Source organism: Anas acuta, chromosome 3, assembly GCF_963932015.1.
Source record: "Anas acuta chromosome 3, bAnaAcu1.1, whole genome shotgun sequence".
Lineage (NCBI taxonomy): Eukaryota > Metazoa > Chordata > Aves > Anseriformes > Anatidae > Anas > Anas acuta.
In genome coordinates, this window is record NC_088981.1 from 1,901,181 (window position 1) to 1,918,336 (window position 17,156).

General features: G+C 36.7%; 1 protein-coding gene across 3 annotated transcripts in view; it reads right to left on the bottom strand.

Moving 5' to 3' along the window:
- Positions 1-17,156, bottom strand: part of PSME4 (proteasome activator subunit 4) — a 63,888-nt gene that overhangs the window by 25,396 nt on the left and 21,336 nt on the right. For all 3 annotated transcript variants that reach the window (XM_068675202.1, XM_068675201.1, XM_068675200.1), the window contains 11 exons: positions 16,335-16,600; positions 14,537-14,723; positions 13,925-14,014; positions 12,363-12,427; positions 12,116-12,266; positions 11,113-11,211; positions 10,724-10,793; positions 10,141-10,208; positions 9,333-9,548; positions 8,232-8,389; positions 6,705-6,800 (listed from right to left, as the gene is read on the bottom strand). In XM_068675202.1, the coding sequence (XP_068531303.1) occupies positions 6,705-6,800; positions 8,232-8,389; positions 9,333-9,548; positions 10,141-10,208; positions 10,724-10,793; positions 11,113-11,211; positions 12,116-12,266; positions 12,363-12,427; positions 13,925-14,014; positions 14,537-14,723; positions 16,335-16,600 (1,466 nt within the window). The remainder of the gene's footprint in view (positions 1-6,704; positions 6,801-8,231; positions 8,390-9,332; positions 9,549-10,140; positions 10,209-10,723; positions 10,794-11,112; positions 11,212-12,115; positions 12,267-12,362; positions 12,428-13,924; positions 14,015-14,536; positions 14,724-16,334; positions 16,601-17,156) is intronic.

The following is a 17,156-nucleotide window of genomic DNA, read 5'->3' on the forward strand; positions in this document are numbered from 1 at the left end:
ACCAGTTTTCCCTCAGGTGGGCTATAGAGATTACAAGTTGTGGTGGTTCCTTCCCATTCCCAGCAAAACGCACTCAGGTGTTCTTTGCCAGCTAGCCAAGTCCTGAACCAAATCTCTAATATTAAAACAAAAGGAAGAACAACACTCCAAGATCTCTCTACCCTTCAGGTTCCTGAACAGACCAAGAACATGCCAACACAGCCTCCTGTAACCACCAGCTAGCCTGGGGCTGTCCTCACACTCACCATGACATCGCTCCCCAGGCAGAACCACGTATTTCAGCAGGGCTACTAACAGGATGAAAATACCGTGTTCAAGATGCAGCAAAGCTCTCTGGCTGGCCCACAACTAAGATCCATGCTACCAGTACTCTGCATTTTAAGCGTCAGCCACTGAGCCAGAGAAAAACAGCTTAGGACATACAAAAGGAAACAACCTCGGATGTTTTTCGTAACTGTAGTCAATACTGACAGAGAGATTTTCAATACTTCATGCAAGGTACAAATCATACTGTGCTTTGTTCTGCAGCAACAGCATCCAACACAAATTGCCAAGAAAACTTAGGAGCAGAGTATCAATAATTATTGCTAGAACAGAAATTCCAATTAAACAGAACTCCAAAGAATTCCTTATTCACCACAGTGCAAAGCCAAAAACGTCTTGATTTGAGAAAATTGCTGCCCCATGTTTTTTCAACTCCCAGACATTTTACAGAGCACTTCATTCAAGTGTTTGTGCGCATATTCCTCATTACATAAGTAGGACTTCAGTAATAAGATACAGCTTTTCAGAAACAAACAAAACTTTCAGCATTGCTCTGCTGAACCAATTGCAGAGCAAAGTTTTTAATAGAAAGGAAAACCCCAAAGCCAAAAAAACAGCGCCACGTTCGAGATTAGATCAAGAGCTGCAACAACCTATTTTGACATCAGAGATTATAAGACAACAGCGGGAAGGTGAACAAGGAGAAAACAGGGTTACTCACCGTGGAGGAGTAACTGTCCCCTTTTCTGTGTGCAGCTCCCCCAGCAGAGCTGGGAAGTTTCCTGGAGATGCCAAGAGAGGTTAGCTAGCCCTGCCCCTCAGCATACGATGTCACATCCTCACACATTTAAAAGAAGCGGTCTTATCCTTGACCTGAACACCTTCAGTGAAAGGACATTTAACAAGCTCCTACCCACATCTTCAGCAAGAAAAGAGCAATACAGCATCCTACCTAACCAAGCTGTATGTAAGAGGCGGGGAAAATTTGGAAGTCCTTTGAGTGACTCTGTTTTTGCTTCCCTACACCAGCTGCTAAAGATTACTTCTGTAATAGTCAGGCTGCAAGCAAGAGAAATGAATGGGACCTTAGCTGAACATCAGCAAAAGATCTCCCAACCTCAGAAAGCTCTGTTCTTTGCATTTGAAAAATCTCTGCTTGCACACAATTAGAGTCATTCCAACAAAAGGCCATGGCCATGATTTACAGTTACAGCAGTCCCTTACGGAAAAGTGCAGATAGCACACAGAAGTTTTACGTGTACCCCCACACCCCATGCAGCAGGGCAAGCACCACACTGTGTTTCTGCAGGCATGGAAAAGAAATGAGTAATCTTTTGTCTCTAACTGTGACAGGCTGATTCACCACAGCTCTGATCGCCTTGTTCAGCTCCAAACAACGCTCATGCCACCCTAAAGGATTGCTCCTTGCATCCTCCCTTATCTCCTTTCTTCCTTGCAGAATTACATGGAATAAATCATATACACACACCTTACAGATTCATGACTTTGTTTTCTATTAATCTCTTATATGCAGAACTTCTGAAGGGACTTCATTCATCCTCCAAAACAGATAAAGTTTAAAGGGAGGTATGTTTCTTGATCCCTACAGGCTAAGAAATAAGAAGTCAGCACTAAGAGACAGTCATTACAGTTCCATTTCCTACTGAATATTAACTGCCCTTTCCAGTCCTAACAAGTTTGGGTTATGTGCTTGTGCGGGGATTGTGCACAAATTTGTTTTCTACTAAGTTACCTATAATCTTCCTGAATACCTGCTCACATACAAAATGCTCAAAGTAACACTTAAAACAGTGGTGTTCACAGTAACGCATTTAAAATAGTGTGAGGTATTGTTTAAATTAAACTACAATGGGATTTTCAGAAGGATGTAAACGATTTAGGTAACTTGTGTATAAAACACAGGAACTCTACTCCCAAGCTTGGGCAAAATGGGAGAAAACTACACACAAGCTACACACAGGAAATACTTGGTCTCAGAAAAAGCTGGAGCATTGTGAAATCTAAGCCATTTACAATCAGGTTCACTAAACTTTGCTATCACTCTTTAAGCACTTCACAGCAGCTGTGGTCATCAGTTAAAAAAACACAACAGTGGCTTTCAGTTAAAAAAACACAACAGTATTTTTCAGTTCAAAGACTAACAGTCATTGAAAGATTAAAAAGAAGAAAAACTAATGAATCGGTGTGAAAATATTAAGCTAGACCAACAGGAGATTCCAGAAGGCTCAAGCCAATGTATACACTTGTAGATACACAGAAGTTTTTCAATCTTTACTCCAACCAGCATTTTATTGAGCAATGTAAATGAAGAAAACAAAGCTTTTTTAATGTGAAGAAAAAACAAACAAAAAGCTCTGTATGTTAACCATTGAAGAAACAAATCTATTTTCAACAAACACACACAAACCGCTGAGATACGAAACAAAGGCTCTTCTTGACAAGGAGAAATATTAAAGAATGTTAACATTTTGGATTATCCATTAAATTATTGGATATTCTCAGCTGTTTGACATTAGGGAACACAGAACCTGTAAAACTCTAGAGAAATAGACCAAATGACTTTCCATAGAAAACTTTTCAAGATGAAAAGTTTCTAGAAGTGGGCAGTGCAACAGACATTTTCATAAATGAATGTCAATGAATTGTGGTACATCATCTACAATCAAACAAAAAGAATCATATTTTAACAGTACAACTGCAGGAGAACGGAATTCTGTCCACATATTACTAGAGAGGCCTTATATTTGCAACAGCTATTTCTTGTTCTAGAAGCAACCTCAAAAGAATTAAGCAGCTAAAAATCACCAGTAGCAAATACTTATAATGTTAGTGGAAAGCAGTTTTGTGTATTCATAGCTGCAATTTGCTTTTTCTTAAGCAGAAGGACTTCAAGCTGGATTCAATCCTTCCACCAAAACTTCCACAAAACATCGAGCTTCTATTCTCAGCCCCCTCAGGGACTACCACATTTATGTAATACTGTGAGTTAAAAGTCATCCATCAAGCAAACGAAATGCCACACCACTGAAACAACAGAAAAAAAACTCACATCTAAAGTATGAGAATTTTATGTAACGACATAAGTTAATTACAACAAGCAATAATGAAGTGCAGTAACGAAGCAAGCATTTAGCTAGCTTGTAACAGCTGTGACATATGGACAATATATAATTTTCATTATCAGATTTCTGTATTAGTTAAGCTAAAAAAATAATTCCTCAACCAGTGAAGTCATCTTGCTTCATACCAGCCACTCATTTAACTGACAATCATAATAATGATCTAATTACGTCAGTTAAAATTCATGATGCTGCTTACAAACATCAGCAACACAAGACTGAGAGAACTGAAATATAGCAGCCAGACACATTTTGACAAAACATACCTGCCTACAAAAGGCAAAGGTATCAGTGTACCTTAGGAAAAAAACTATTAAAATCAAATCTTTGTATTTGCTAAGGAAGCAGAATGCACACCTAATCAGGAAAAGCAGGGAGGAGAACCAAGCCTAGCCACAAAAGGATGAGCTGATAAAAGGATGAGCTGATAACTAGGTCCCATGAGACATCACTGCTGCTGCAGCCTGTGGGGCAGGAGCAGCCCCTTTCTCCCTTATTCCTGCCACTGTCATCCTCTGCTGTCCCCTACCCAAGGCTGAGAACAGAGCCCCCAAAACAGGTTCTGAAAGTACTTTGGCATCAGTTACTTGTCAAACATGAAAACAGAAAATACATTCAAGGGAAAAAGCATTTTAGTAGTTGGAACAGCCTGCAGAGAGATACTAACTGAACCATCCCATCTAGTTCATCATCCTGCTACACAGAGAGTCAAAATGTGCACTCCATCCCTGTATTTCTTCTGCTGAGGTTCAAACCCTCCCATCAATATGACTTTTCTTCCTTCAGTAAGTCAGCTGGAGGGTTAGAAGGAATAGATATACATCATCTGTTTTGTCTGGCAATAATTTTCAGGAATCCTTATCATCAGATATCAAGATGGAGGAAAATCTACCAGTTACACCTGTTCAGCTCTACCTTAAAGTCAGCACAAACAACAATGCTGCATTGCATCGCATGTCATCAGCTACAGGTCACTGGCACAGAGGTATTCTCACACGACATCTCCCACACTAGATTGTTTCAAACATGAATTACTTAAAAAAAGTATTTGGAAAGGACTTTAAAGATCATCTAATTCAACACATCAAACCATTTACCAATACCTGCATTCAAAGTATTCCTATACTGCCACACGACAGCAAGTATCAGCACCACTGGTGTTAAGTGGTAACTGTGCCCGCAGAGCTCGCAAAGTAAGCGCTCTGGGTAACTGGTGTAGTCCCTGTCAATAAATGCCCTTCGGTTTCAGATCTCTGCTTTATGTGCGTTTCCACTGCACTCCCAAGCCAGTTCCCACTATAAACAACTGCTATCTTAACCAAAAAACATCCCAGGAACTCACAATACCATTGCAATTAAAATCAAACCTTTTCTATTCCAGCAACAAGTTCAGCAAAAGACACCTCCTATGTTCAAATTGGATATTATCATACAGACATACGGGATAGAAAACAGCATTCACAGGAATCTGTTTCATATTGCTTTTTAATAAGAACATAATCAATCGTGCACAAGTCCACTTTTCTTACCCCAGATTTCCTCCTTTAAAAGAAATACGTTCCATTTGTGATAATTCGAATCATACAAATAAGCTGAAGCTTATTAAACAAAACTCATTTGATTTGAGTTGGTTAATTCCAGTGTCCTGTATAAAGTGACTGAGAAGATAAATTAATTACAGTTTTAAAAAGCTTTGACATAAGAAGAAGTTTGGATGCAAGACCTACCCAGAGTGGGCAGAAGCAGAAAGTCTGTCCAAAGAACAAATAATGGTGGATTCTGAAGCTCTATGGACATTTACTAGAATGAACTATTACGTGTTATAATGCAGATCATGCAAGAAAAGTAGGATTTTGATTTCTTTTGTCACAAATTGATTTTAGCATGCTCTCACCTAGATTGCATATACTTAATAAGGCAAAACAGATAACTAACTGCATGAAACAGATCTTCCCTAAGCATTGAAATCATTCAGAAGTTGATTATAAGCTAATGTTCTAACCTGTACGTTAAGCATTTACAGACCCTGCCCCAAAATATAAGAGACGATCCTAAGCAATCCACATCAAAAACAAAACCAGAGACAGTCTAAGGTTAAGGCATGATTCAGACTGAATCAAGAAGCAATGCTAACACCGGTCCCGCATTTTCCCCAATATTGACCAGCCACATACTGCTGGTACGGGAACAGTCAACACCTACTGAAAGGTGTTCGAGTCCTTATTCTAGATGATATTCCTAAATCAGCCTGAACGCCCCACATTGCCTCTTCAACTAAAAGATGACTTGCCTACAATTCTTAGTGGTAGCCAGTAGTAATGGTTGAGCTCTCCAGCTTAACCAACACTCTAAAAGTACACACAGAAGATATCTCTCACCCTGCACAAAGAGCTCACAGCACCTGAACTAATGCATTTGAGACTGGATCAATGCTCCTTGGTACTTCTAGCAGCCAGAACGTGGTGGTGGGGGAGAGAAATACAATTCAGAAACAAATTACCAGTCACCAAATATAGACTTTAACACAAGCCAAACCCTCTGTATTTCAAATGATGATATATAGAAATAAATACAGAAATACTTAAACTCGCAGTTGCCTCTAACAATATTTCATCACGCTTTCTCAAACAAGTTAACACTTAAGCAGCAATCTATTAAATAAGACTGTTTTAAAGCCAAACTACTGCGATGCAACAAAGTTCTTGTTACTTCCAAAATGCAAATTCACTTGAGCATTTTTGCTAGAGCTCTACTGTATACTAGCACCAGTAGCCAAGTTCTTTTCTGACACTATTCACACGGTATGAACATTCAAACAGGATTTATTTCCTATTATAAACTAAGAACACAGCTGGAAAGAAGTTTAGTTCAGAATGTTTATGTATTTGTTCAGGGTGATAAAAACATGATTAAGATGACAGCATATTACAATTTGACGGCTTCCTTTGAAGGAGAGAAACCCACAAGCAAATCCCTAACTTCCATTTACTTCATGTAAAATAGTATCAGCAACACAATGCTGTCACATACTTTAAAACATTTGCATAGTCTTGCACAAAAAAACCCTAAAACTTATTTCACGTTTTAAGTACTCCAGTTTCTGTAAGCCACATTTCAAATTTCTGCATCTTTATAATAGTAAAGGAAGTTATTCCTTAAAAAAAAAAAAGTTACAAGAGCTACAGGAAAAGTTACAGGAAACTGTTGGGTGATAATAGCAATAGAAAACAGAGGGGAAAAAAGGTATGAAGTAATTTAATTGATAAAGATATTTGTGATATATAAATTATTTTTACTTACAGATGAGCTACCCTTTCTCCTTTTAGAGGAGGCAGAACATTCCCAGAACCAATCAAGCAGTTATGCACTATGGCAAGACACTGTTGCACATCATCTCTTAAACAAAGAAGAAAACATGATTACTTCAACTGTTACCTTAAATGCTTGAAAATATACAAACAATAAACCATATTTTTTAAAATAATATATAAAAGCTGATTTTTTCTTTAGCTGTATCAAACACAAGAGGGTGAACTACAGAAAGCAAACTGTTTTTTTGCAATCTAATTTGATCACTGAGCTCTAACACTCAACTTTGTTTTCTAAAAATCTTGTTTTGGAGATTTTAAATTCTGCAGCAGTAAAGGAAACTTCAGCATAAACAGATACACCAATTCCAAAACAGTCAGCTTTACCCCAAATACTACAAATTAACAGTTTTATATACAACGTGTCACAGAGAAAAGGAAGAAAGCAAAAGAAAAACACACAAACTAAAGACCTGAATAGGAAACAAAGCCTTTCTTTTAGTTGAAGCACATATTGTGATTGCAGTTTGGTGACATTAATTTATCGAGCATTGCCTTTTTCAGATATAAAGCAGTGTGAGGCCTTGGTAGGACAAAAATATTTACTAGTTCGATACAACCTGCTTCATGCAGGGCAGCACTTCACAGCATGACACAGGATGTCGTGTCAAACATCCAATGATTTATACTATTAAACTCTTACCCTTGAAACGAGAAAAAAAATCTTGATATTTACTGCTTGTAACCGGCTTTAACTAATTGATTTAACTAATTGTAAAAGCTTCAGCACATACTACACTAACGATTATCTTGTGCTTACAAAATTGTCCTATGAAGCCATGGTTTCATGTTAATGAAGTTTAACAAGATTGGTTAAAGGTATTCTTGCCTCCTTTCCCCTTTGTTCATGCCACTGACTCTGTGTTGCCTCCTTGATTAGTACACTACCACTTTTTTGCAGGGACACATTGTCCCTGCAAATCCTTTAACTTGTAATAAGGAAGCAAGTAGATTTCCAAGCCAAATCAGTTCTGTGGCCCATTTCATACCTTAGGAAAGACAAATGGTTGTACTAAGGATAGAGTCTAGAGGAAGATTCTTTTCTTGCTGACTAAAATTAAACATTTAATTTAAAGTTCAATTTAAACAGTTTAATTTTATAATTAAAAATAAATAAACGAAAATTACACCTGTGGTATGCATTAAAAGAACTTCCTGAACAGAAGAATTTTTACACCAACGTAAAGTATCCTCAGAATTTTTTATAGGAGTATTCCTGTTCTAAGAGTATTTCTGTTCAAAATAATCCAGTATCCATTTTATGAAATGCACTTCCAACCTAAATGCTCTTTGAAAGATAAAAAACTTGGAAAGATACTTGAAATAGTCCCAGAAGACAGCGTAACATTATGCTGTTCTGCTCCTTAACCTTTGTACCACCACCACAACTGGCAATAACTAGGCAAAACAGACATGAGGGGATAAATGCACCTTCTCCATATGACATATTACCACTAACCTGGACATTTCTAGTTTTCCAGTTGCATATTGTTCTAGTCTGGCGAGCTCAGGCTGTAGAAAAGTATCCAGCAAATAAAAAGCAAAGTTTATTTCCTCATCTGAAGGTACATGCCACTGGATGTCCAAATTCCACAGGTCACCTGGTTTACCCCAGTCCTATATTAAATAAAGACATTTCCTATTAACCAAATTTTTAAGCTTTTTTTTTTTTTTTTTTTTTTAAGTGTTTACTATTAATGAAAAACAAGAACTAGCTACTGCTGTAAAGCAGTTATCAGGACAATTCTGGAGAAAAAAAAAAAAACACAATAAAACTGAATAGAACTTCCAAATCTAGTACATTGTCTGCATATACCTGGAACATAACACATACCTGAAAGGACTAAAAGGCAAAGGACTGTACTGGTCTAACTGAAATACAACTTTGTTATTCCTTTGGCTGGATATAAATCCAGAAAAATTCTTGTAAATTCCTGGAAAGTACCGTTATCTCCTTTTTTGCAACTATTTTGCAAAGATGTACTCACTTTTGCATGTACCCAGCATTACTTGTTATATCTGATGATCACATTTATACAAAAAGAACGAAGGAAAGGCTAAAGCTCTCATCCACAGAAGCAGATGAAAGATTAAGTTCATCCCAGTGCAATAATGATTCCTGTGACTGGATACTTATGTTTGGAGATAAACAGGAGAGTTTTGCTGTTCACTTAAATTTAACAGTTTACACCACTGCACTTCATTGACTAGGGTCTCAACCAAATGCATCATACATTACAAATTATGAAACATGAACAGACACTCTTGCTTTGTATTACCTTATCATAACCATGCAATCACTGTAAAATGCACACCATTAAACTAACACATCATGCTACATAACTACTCAAAACAGTCAGTATTCATGTTTTACTATCAATATAATTAAGTAAATGGATATTTGCTATACATTTAATAGCTTAAAGCATCTTTCAATTACACTTTCCATTGCTGCTACCTATGTTCAGAAATCTCAGAGTGAAAACAAGTAATATTGTGTATGATTGTTTTTTAAAAAGAAAGTCAAATCCTCTAATCCTAAGTAAATGAAAATCCTTGCCTTGATAGGAAAGTATTCAGAAAGAGGCTTGTCAAAGCCACCTGGCACACTGCAGTACTCTGTGGGGTAGATAAGTGTAGCAGAACGAAGAAGATGATGCAGTAGGTTACAAGACAGAATGTAACCCTGCTTACAGGTTAAATGTAGGGTTCGCTGCAGAATCTTCCCAAGCTGCTCCCTGTACGGTAGCAACTTCTTTCCATCCACTCGAGTGATCTAATAGGAAACATAAACATTTAAGGTAAACAGAATGGATTTTATTCTAGAGGACTAGAGAGAGGATTACACTGTGCAAGTGATCCTGTACCAGCTTTCATTCTGTAAATCACACCAAATTCATACCAGAGTTTACACATGAACTACCACTTCTACCACTATTGAATAGTGTAACACATAGGAACTGATATACTTCCCCTCTTCATCTCATTCAAGATTTTCTAGCATTACTTGCACACAGTGAGATACATTTCAAGAAGTTTATCTTTACCAGAAGATACTTTTTCCCTGTATTGATCCCTCTTCGTTCTCTCCACCTCAACAACTCATTGCAATAAATGCTTTAATTTTATTCCACATACAGACCATATGTTTATTTTCTTGAAGCAACATCCACTTATGTCCCATTTAAAGTTAGAGAAGAAAGAAAGTTATGCAACATAATTCATGCAACAATTAGTTTAACAATTGTTTAAATTTTAACAATTAACAGATAGCTTAACAACAATTAGAATTTATTAATTTCTTCTTTCAGGATCATTAAATAAGATTTAATGACATACATGTACGAGGAGAATATTCTTTGCAATACCTCTGACAAAAGCTGAAGATTCCAAAGTAGCTCCTTATCTAATTCTTCGTCACGTAATACATCATCATCTAGAGGAACAAGCAATTAAGCATTGCTGTAACTACAGTGCAGTGAAGTTTTCCAAACAAATTACATTATAAACCAGATACTTGCATCCAAGAAGTTTACTCCAACACTTCTATTACAAAATTCCAACTCACTTCATCCGCAACCAAGTGAAATTTGTTATAGTTAAACTAAAAACATGAATACTTTGAGTAATTCAGGAATGTCTGGATACACTTGTCTGGATACACTTGTAACAGGCAGATTTTTTTTTTAAAGAACCGTGTTCTTGTAGCTTGAGAAATTTCTGCCTTGAAATTACACATAAATAGTTGTTGCATTTATAATTTTTCCTAAGAAATAATGAACAGAAATATCTCCTATTAATATTATTCATAAATTCATCTTATTAATATTAAAATGAATTCATCGTAATAAGATGAATTTATCAGAAAACATGGAAAATTTCAGTATTACTTTCATGCTTAATGAAAGCCAAGTCAAAACAAAGCAAATATGAAAAATCTTATAAACTTACTGACTGTAAGGTGAGTTATGACACTGCAGCAGTGCGGTACAAACAGCTTCAAGGATTCCTCAGGGCGACACTGGAAACAGCATCATAAACAACCAGTTTAAAAAAAAGATGCAAGAATGAAATTCAGGGTACAAACTGAAAAAAAAAATTCTAATAAATAATCTTAAATATTGAATTTAACATAAATGCAATTAAGAAAACTACTTTGTCAATTAACCTCTTGAAACATTTCCTATACGCAACCACCCATTTTTATGGTATTAGGAACACCCTGTATTTCTAAGACAAAGATTTTATTTGAGTAGAGGCATGAGCTTTTTGGCTTTGATTTGTCTCATTTGTTTTGTTTTTTAAATTAAAAATCAAGTGAAAATGGAGCATTCTCTCACTTTTACTGCAGCTCGACACATATCAGCAACCATACGACCAGCAACTCTTGTCTCAAATATATTTGAAATGGCGAAGTTGAAAACCTTCTCCAAGGCAACCTAAAATTAATAAAAAAGATGGAGATTTTTTTTTTTTTAAAAAAAAAAAAAAGGAGAATGTTTATATTCTTTCCCCCAGGCCCTCCGTAAGTTTAGAAGTGCACACACAGAGTGCTTTAACAGATAACATAGCGGGACATCCAGCCTTCAGCTGGAGAGGCAAACTACTTCTAAAATGTTCACTTTGGGGAAAAAGGGTCAGATACATTGCATTGACTGATGAAAGCTTGGGAACGCTTCTGAGAAACTACAGAGAAAAACAGTTTTCCCTGAACAAGTCACAAACTGATTAAAGGAAAACTTTACTTTTTCACATGTGAAAGCAAAGTAAAGCCAAAACATTCCCTAGTTAACAAATAAATAGGGAAATAGCTATTTAAGTAGTCAGCATATTTTAAGGAGGCTCATTACCATCTTGCAAGTCAAGTTGAATTATACACGGTGAAGTTTGTTCATTATTATAATAGTTACTGGCAATCGGGAAAAAAACACAAGTCTTTAATGACAACAAAAAATTAACTTACAACGTGTTAATGAGAAGATTCCAACCAAAATCGTACTTAAGTGTCCAATGCAAATGTCAAAATGTACAAAGCAACATATCCAAATACATACTAAATGTAGTATAGATCTAAATGGAATAAAGTGTTAACCCAACCTACAAGGAATGTATCCATCCATGTAAAAACATGGATTCCTCTCCATCAAGTACTTCAGAGCTCTGCATTAATGCATATGAAACCATAAATTTACATGAAGCCCTAAACTTTTCTCCCAGCTCCTTCCTTGCTAAAGCATGGAAGTTCACAACAGGACAACGCAGGAAGGAAGAACCAGAACATACCAGCAATTCAAAACAAACTTAAGCCTTAAAGTTGGATGAAAAGCCCCACGTTTTACATACCTTAAATATATCTTTTGAACACTGAGTAAGGATTGTACTGAAAGTAGAAGAGAGACCTAATTCAACTAAACTCTCTAGATGAGTCATCTTCTCTGTTTCAGTCTCCTCTCTGGTTTGTTCTAGCGTGCTGCTCTCTATAAGTCCAAAACACCTACAAAAATACATGAAGTGCAATTTTAGCAATCAGAACGAGGAAGTTGTATAAAAGTTTTCATGCCAAGCTTTCACCTTTCCTTAGCTTACTTACCTATCCATAAACTGTAGTACAAAATCCTCAAATTCAGCAGTTGCAGAGCACAATTCTCTTTCTACCTACAATTTTCCAATGCAAAAGAAGCACAGAAGGTTAGCTCTTCCTAGAGACGCATAATATCAAGTGTATTTCCTACACTAATTACTTCAAGAACACTTCCAAATTTTAGTTGATATAGACCACACTACATTTCCCACCAAACAGAATTTGCATAGTCTCAAGTACGTCACATGAAACAATTATTGTGTTTTCTTTACACTGTGCTATCAAACTTCCTGGCCTTGATCTTTAGCCAAATAACCTCTCAGGCTGAAACCAGGGTCTGTCTCCATAGATACAACCTTTAGCCTTACTACTGATCTTCCTCTCCAGCAGCATGCCAGTGTGCCAGCTGTGGTGGCAGACTTGGCTCTGCTAACATATTTACATTACTCATTCATCATACAAACTCTTCTGCTAGTTTAAGTGCTGCAGCCCCAAGTCAAGAAAATCAACTTAACTCCAGTAGGTTTGTGAAAAAATAGGCACCTATTAGCTGTTCTGTGAACTACAAGCATCTCCTAGCAGTGGACAAGATATTCTGCATGGCAGTTCCAACTACCATGGAGCACTGGTGCTGCCCCATTTATAGCTTGCCAGATATAGTTTCACCATCTGCGTTTGAACTGTTAGATCAAAAGCAGAAAAACACTTGTCTAATGATGTTGTTATTTCTTAATCAGAAGAGATTAAGAAGCATCTGAAGTGAGAGCAACAACATCATACTCGGAAAAGAGAAGCATGACTGCAGGAGCACTTTAAAGAGGTGCAGGTATTTTGAAATAGTTTCCCAAACTAGGAAAACAGCCTTTAGAAGTTCAAGAGTGCGCTAGCTTTCTGAAAAACAAATACAAACAGAAGGGACATCCCATTATTTTTTACACTTATGTTTTCAACAACAAATTCCTCCCAGTCTCCTAGACAACCAATTAGTTACCTTTTAACCTACTCTAAGTTGGACTAGTTTTGAATTAGAAATGATGTGCATCTTATAACAATCCTGTAGTCACCTGTCTTCCCTCCCTCACTTAATGGCTAAAGTTTTATAGCGATAAGAATTCTCAAAAATGTAACACTAACAAAGATGCTATTCTATTAGTCTCAGAAAAATTTAGTTGGCAAGTGACTTCTGGAGACCATCCTGTCCAACGTCCTACTCAAAACAGGGTGAGCTCTGAGTCATTTTATACTGCACATAGCCTTCCACAGCTGAGTTCTGACATAAAAATATGAAACTGTTTGAATTTAACACATCTCTACAACAATCTGTCACTAATAAGCAGTGCTAAGAATGTGTTCCAACTCATATGCTGATGTCAGCTTTATGTCACTGACCAGAAGCAAACGTTATCCATAAGCTTTAGTATTTTTGTGAAGGTACGTTAAACAAAACTGCAATACATGCAAAAAGATTGTAGCAAACACATCACAGTTCTGAAGACAAAAATGACATTGCTAGAAAATAAGATGAAATCTGTAGGTTACGGTTTTGTTTTATAACTACGCAGTGCTCTTACCTCTGTGAGATCATCCCTTTCTTGCAACACAGATGAACAATCTACTAAAGGCACCAAAGTAGAAAACGTTGCAATAAACTGGAATGTAATCTGTTGAGAGTTGCAAACAGCTCTTTAATAAATGCTACTGCATTCTACACATTAAAAAACTTTCCCAATTAAAATATGGCAGGTAAAGCAAATCATTACATTAAAAAAAATCCACCCCAAAACTTCAATAATTATTTCTGATTTCAGATAGAAAGCTGGATGAAGTTGGAACTATACAAAAAACTATTTTCTGTAATAAAAATAAGTGCAAAGCAACACTTATTTTGTGCTGAATTTTGAAGTTAAAAAAGACTTATGTTTAAATTGCTTGAACACTCAATGAAAATTCATTCCTGAAGGTGTGGGTTTCTGGGACCTAATTTAGCAAAAACCTACTAATAAATAACAAGTAATTCTATTTATGTTTAGAGGCAAGGAATATTTGCTACAGGTTTTGGAGTATCTAATTAATTAAAAAAAAAACAAAACAAAACATGAGGTTTTACTTGCTTTCATGAGAGCCTTCAGAGCAAACCAATTAGCTAACTATATTCTAAAAGGAGGTAAGATCTGTACACTCACCATGCATTTGCTGAAGTCATTTGGATCCACCCCAGGCAACGCTCTCATCAGCAGAGGTAGCATGTGTGTTGGCCCTTCAGGAAACCACTTCCCCCCAGATACAAGACTACGAGCTACTCCAATTACACAGCTTAAAGTAGCGGTGAGCTGATGAGGTTCTGTCAATGTCTCAAGTGCAGGATATGTTCTACAAGGTTCAAGAACAATCATATTAGGACCAACACTGTTTATGAAGCTTTCAAAGAAAAGTGAATATATTGTTTTCTACAGTAAGGGTACAAACTTTCTGCAAGGAAAAAAAGGCTTATTAATGGTTCAGAACTGTTTTTGGCAATCTTTTCTTAAATGAACTTAACATTGCTTTATTAGAAAGTGCTGCTTCCACAAATTCAGGATCAAGTAATTTGTTGGCAGTTGTGGCATGGAAATGAGTAACTCCATGGACTTTTAGATTCAAAACTGTGACTTGCTTCTTGTTTTAGCTTTTATGGACGAACTTATGGTGGATTAGCAATAAAAGGGCATTTCTTCCTATAGAACTTTTATCATTACATTATTAGCAGCACCTGCATGAACTAATGCAAGCTATGTATATACAAGTGTAAAGTTCTTGTGACAAGCATGAAAACTTGTCTCAACTGCCTTTGAACAGTGGAAAGATACATTGCTTAATGTTACAAAGGCCATTTTTTTTTAATTTTAAAACCTCTTTAAGTTACTGGCATTTCTAAACCTGTTTTTTATACTACATACTTTTCTGAAAACTGCGTAAAACTTCCTAGAGTTCCTACAGTTCAAACAAGAGTCAGTGCTACCCCTGCCCTACATCCAAGCACAAAGGACCGACATCTCCTCAACAAAATGAATTCTGAATTGTAGCCAAGGCAAACATACCAGTGATAGCTTTATCTACTGAGCAGAAGTTCAGTCTGCTCTCAAAACAGACACAGTAGTCATACCTAATACTGACGTCTGCTGCTGTCCTTGTCAGAAATGTTATGCTTGAAATATTTTCATGCAAGAGCAGATTTATCAAGATTTTATAAACAGCTGAGTCAGTAAGGTATGGAACCCAGGAAGGGTTTTTCTCAAGACAAATTAATTTCTCCACTGGTTTTACAACACAAGTTGTAAAGGACTGCTCTGGAAGGGGAATATGGACAGGGACTAGGAAGAAAGCCATCTGGGGGCAGCACTGAGGGAAAGCACTAAGGGCAGGAAGGAGTTAGTTTTTTGGAATTTCAGGCACCAAGGCATTAGCAATATTATAAACCAAGTATTTTATATGGACACATACTGCAGCGATTTGCTTATGAAGTCAAAAGCAACAACATTAATTTTAAACAATCTGAAATATGCATACTCTGACACAGAACAGAAGTACAGAGCACACTCACTACACAGACATGCAATACCACCATTTGTATTTGGCCCAAACAGAAAGCAGATGAGAAGGCACAACGTGGCTCATGAATAAACAGTACAAAGTTGCTTTTTAAACCAATCCACCCCTTATCAAAATGACAAAACGATAACCAAAATGTAAACAACCTGAGGTCTATATTGCACAAGTTATTGACAGCTCCCAGAACTATACGATTAGCCAGGTGTTTTAAAAATAAACAAACAAAACCAGAAAACATAGTCCTCCCACACTCCCTCAGGTGATTGCCCAGTATTACATATTAGCCTTACTTTAACAATTCCTCTCACTGCAAGTATTCATTTGCAGCAAGAAAATTGCTTGTCATCTGAGTACTTTGAGTATTTGTTGTTAGGAAGGGAGTGGGGAACTTACTTCTCAAGTACAGGTGGAATTACTAACTCAGGACGCATCAGTGCAAGGTTCTGCAGAGCTTGAGCAGCCTCCAGACTTCCAGTTTTACTAAACATAGCTAGAAGAACAGGTTGAATAATGCATTCTACAAAGTCTGTAACATCCTGATCAGTAAGTTTATGACTATCAGGCACAGGAGTTAACCAGGTTGTTTTCTTGTAGCGCTCACGGTGCAGCCTTCTGACAACACCACTGGGTAACCTCTGAAGTAGTTTCATCAGTTTGTTCTGTTGAATATACGAGAAATGTTATTCAGTTATTTGGCAGTAGCAGAACCCAAGCTGCTAACTGTTCAACACACAATTAATAACAAATTGGTATTTTGAAGCTACCCAGCTACAATACATGAAAACTCACAAGAACTCTAAAATACAAGGTTCATAAAGTCATTAAACTTCAGTACACAAAATGTTAAAAATTATGCTGTGAACACTATGCCTTACGTTAAAAAAGTTATGAGAAATATGTTTAAGTACACAGTCAAGAATCATGATTATTTACCAGTAATTAAGGCATCTGAGAGCATTCTCTGCTCATTCACATGTAAGCAAATATCCTACTCTAGAACCAGACAGCTCCTCAGCTCCTTTGACATTGCTTAGACAAGTCCAGTCATTTAAATCTATATTTTCTACCAGCTATCACAGGAATATTCTTACATTCTCTAGCAGAAGACTACACCAGCAAAAGGCAGGCTTCATCAGACTAGATATGCAATAAAAATCCTTTTGGTTTTGGTTAATCAAAACCAGATTTTAGTAGCTTGGAAATCACAGATCAAGA